At 63.6% G+C, this 2,341-nt stretch overlaps 1 protein-coding gene and 1 non-coding gene across 3 annotated transcripts in view; both read right to left on the minus strand.

Moving 5' to 3' along the window:
• Positions 1 to 225, minus strand: part of NDUFS7 (NADH:ubiquinone oxidoreductase core subunit S7) — a 6,725-nt gene extending 6,500 nt beyond the window's left edge. Inside the window, exon 1 of one of the 2 annotated variants that reach the window (XM_034996853.1) lies at positions 41 to 225. In XM_034996853.1, the coding sequence (XP_034852744.1) occupies positions 41 to 56 (16 nt within the window). In that variant the 5' untranslated portion in view covers positions 57 to 225. The remainder of the gene's footprint in view (positions 1 to 40) is intronic. The other variant, XM_034996852.1, reaches the window with a different exon arrangement.
• Positions 226 to 317: 92 nt separating this feature from the next.
• On the minus strand, positions 318 to 391 carry TRNAN-GUU. The gene has a single exon. It is a non-coding gene; the product is annotated as a tRNA-Asn (tRNA).
• Between the last annotated feature and the right edge of the window lie 1,950 nt (positions 392 to 2,341).

Raw genomic sequence — 2,341 nt, forward strand, 5'->3', positions numbered from 1 at the left:
CCCCCGGACCCCCCGACCCGACCCGCCCCGACCCGCTCACCCGCCGGCGCCGCCATGTCCGCCTCGGCCTTCAAGCAACCTCTGCGGTCCGTCCGCCTCAGCGCTCCGGGTCTCCAGGCCCGGCTCCCAAAGCGGCTCGGCGGCCGCGCGGAACCCGGACCCCGGGCCTGGGACGTTCCGCCTCCGCGCACTTCCCTGCGGTGCGCCCCGGACACCGCCTCGCGGACGGGCTGGCCTGGGGGTGCGCGCGCAGCGCCCCGCATAAAGCAGGGGCGCCGCTCGCCCGCCCCTGGCTCGCGAACAAAAGCTCAAAACCGCGTCCCTGGGTGGGCTCGAACCACCAACCTTTCGGTTAACAGCCGAACGCGCTGACCGATTGCGCCACAGAGACGGCGCTGCCGCCGCGGGCCGCCCGGGCGCCTAGGAGGCGCGCGCAGCCGGGCGGGCTCGGGGCGACGGCGGCCCCTGCCGGCCAGCCGAGGTAGCTCAGCCGGGGGAGCGTCAGACTGAAGATCTGAAGGTGCCTGGTTCGACCCCGGGTTCGCAGCCGTTTTGGCGCTCGGCTCCCGGCCCGTCCTTCCCCCGCGTGCCCCATTCTGCGGACGACGGACGGACGGGGCGCCGGCTCAGGCCCACGCCGGGGAGGAACGGAGCCCCCAGGCCGTGATTCCGGCCCAAACGTGGACTCTAGCCCGGTTCCCAACGCTTCCTAAGCGGTAGGATTGGGACGAGCGCTACTTGTTAGGATAGGAGTTCGCAAGAGCACCTTCCGCCTGCATGCCCCCTAATTCTTGCAGTCCTGCCGGACTTTACACTTGGGGGAAACTGAGGCTCACCCAGGCAAGCGCAGGGGAGCGGCAGGCGGGCCTCCTGGCAGGACCACTCCGGCCCCGAAGCCTGCACGGCCCGCCTGGTCTCGCTCCCGGGGAGCCCCAGGTCCCGGGTGGGAGGTGGGGCGCCCCTTCCCCTTTCCTTCCCGCTCCCCGCTAGCCTGTGGAGCTGGATTGTGTAACTTACTTAACTAAACTTTGCATTTTCACAGGAAAGTTGCCGACATGGCGGAGTTCCTGTGTACCCAACCCCCAGTTCTGTTAGCAGCTTACACCGCAGGACACATTCGCTGCAATTCATGAACCAAAGTGGAGGGTGCTGAAGTCTGAGCTTTATGCAAGTGTTCTGTTTGCCCATAACGTCCTTGCCCTGTGAGTGAGGGACCCTGGGGACTGAGCCCCCGGCCCCAGCTGAACTTTCAGATGACGCAGCCCTGGTGACATTCGACTGGCACCTCATGAGACCTGAGTCACCCAGCCGAGCTGCTCAGTGAATTTCCAGCCCCACCGGAACCACGAGAGAGCGTCTTTTCCAGCTGCTAGAGGCCACGGGCCTGGTCAAGGCTGCTTGACCGAGGCGAGGTCAGGGAGGTCTGAGCCAGCCTCCTGGGAGAGCCCTGCAGTGGGAGGCTGGCTGGGGGAGTGAGACCAGGCACCGGGCACGGGAACCTGGGCAGTGGGGGCAGTGAATCAGGGACCGGGGGTGGGAGGGCATGGACTATTACATGTGCAAGTGTGCTTCCCTGACGTTTCAGATTCTTACCCTATAGGGAATTACTTTTTTTTTTTTTTTAAACGGTTTTATTTGAGAGAACGAGCACACGGGGGCGGGCATGAGCGGGGGGGGGGGGCAGCGCAGAGGGAGAGGCAGACTCCCCATTGAGCAGGGAACCCGACTGGGGACTCCATCCCAGGACCCCGAGATCATGACCTGAGCCAAAGTCAGACGCCCAACCAAGTCACCCACACATCCTGTGAATTGTTTTTTTTCTTTAAAGATTTTATTTTTTAAAGATTTTATTTGGCAGAGAGTGAGCGAGCACAAGCAGCCCAACTGGAGGCTCGATCCCAGGACCCCGGGATCATGACCAGAGCCGAAGGCAGGTGCTTCACTGAGCCACCCAAGCACCCCTAGGTTTTATTTTTAAACAACTCTATGCCCAACGCGGGGCTCTTACGACCCCAAGATCAAGAGTCAAACGCTCCACCAGCTGAGCCAGCCAGGCACCACCTCACCCCGTGACTTTTTAAAAATCAGTTTTTTAGGGGCGACTGGGTGGCTCAGTTGGTTAAGCGACTGCCTTCGGCTCAGGTCACGATCCTGGAGCGGTGGGAGGAGGGGAGGGCAGGGGGTCAAGGGGGCAGCAGGGAGGCCACACAGAGGCCAGGGAGCTAGAGCCCAGAGGGAAGGGGCAGAGGTGGGCGGGGGAAGGAGGCAAGATGGTCATGGGTTTGTGTGGGGTGGGGGGGCTCCTGGCATTGAGGGGTGGGGTCCAGGATGCTGCCCAGCC

Source organism: Mirounga leonina, unplaced genomic scaffold (genome assembly GCF_011800145.1).
Source record: "Mirounga leonina isolate KUSES-001 unplaced genomic scaffold, KU_Mleo_1.0 Mir_94, whole genome shotgun sequence".
Classification (NCBI taxonomy): domain Eukaryota; kingdom Metazoa; phylum Chordata; class Mammalia; order Carnivora; family Phocidae; genus Mirounga; species Mirounga leonina.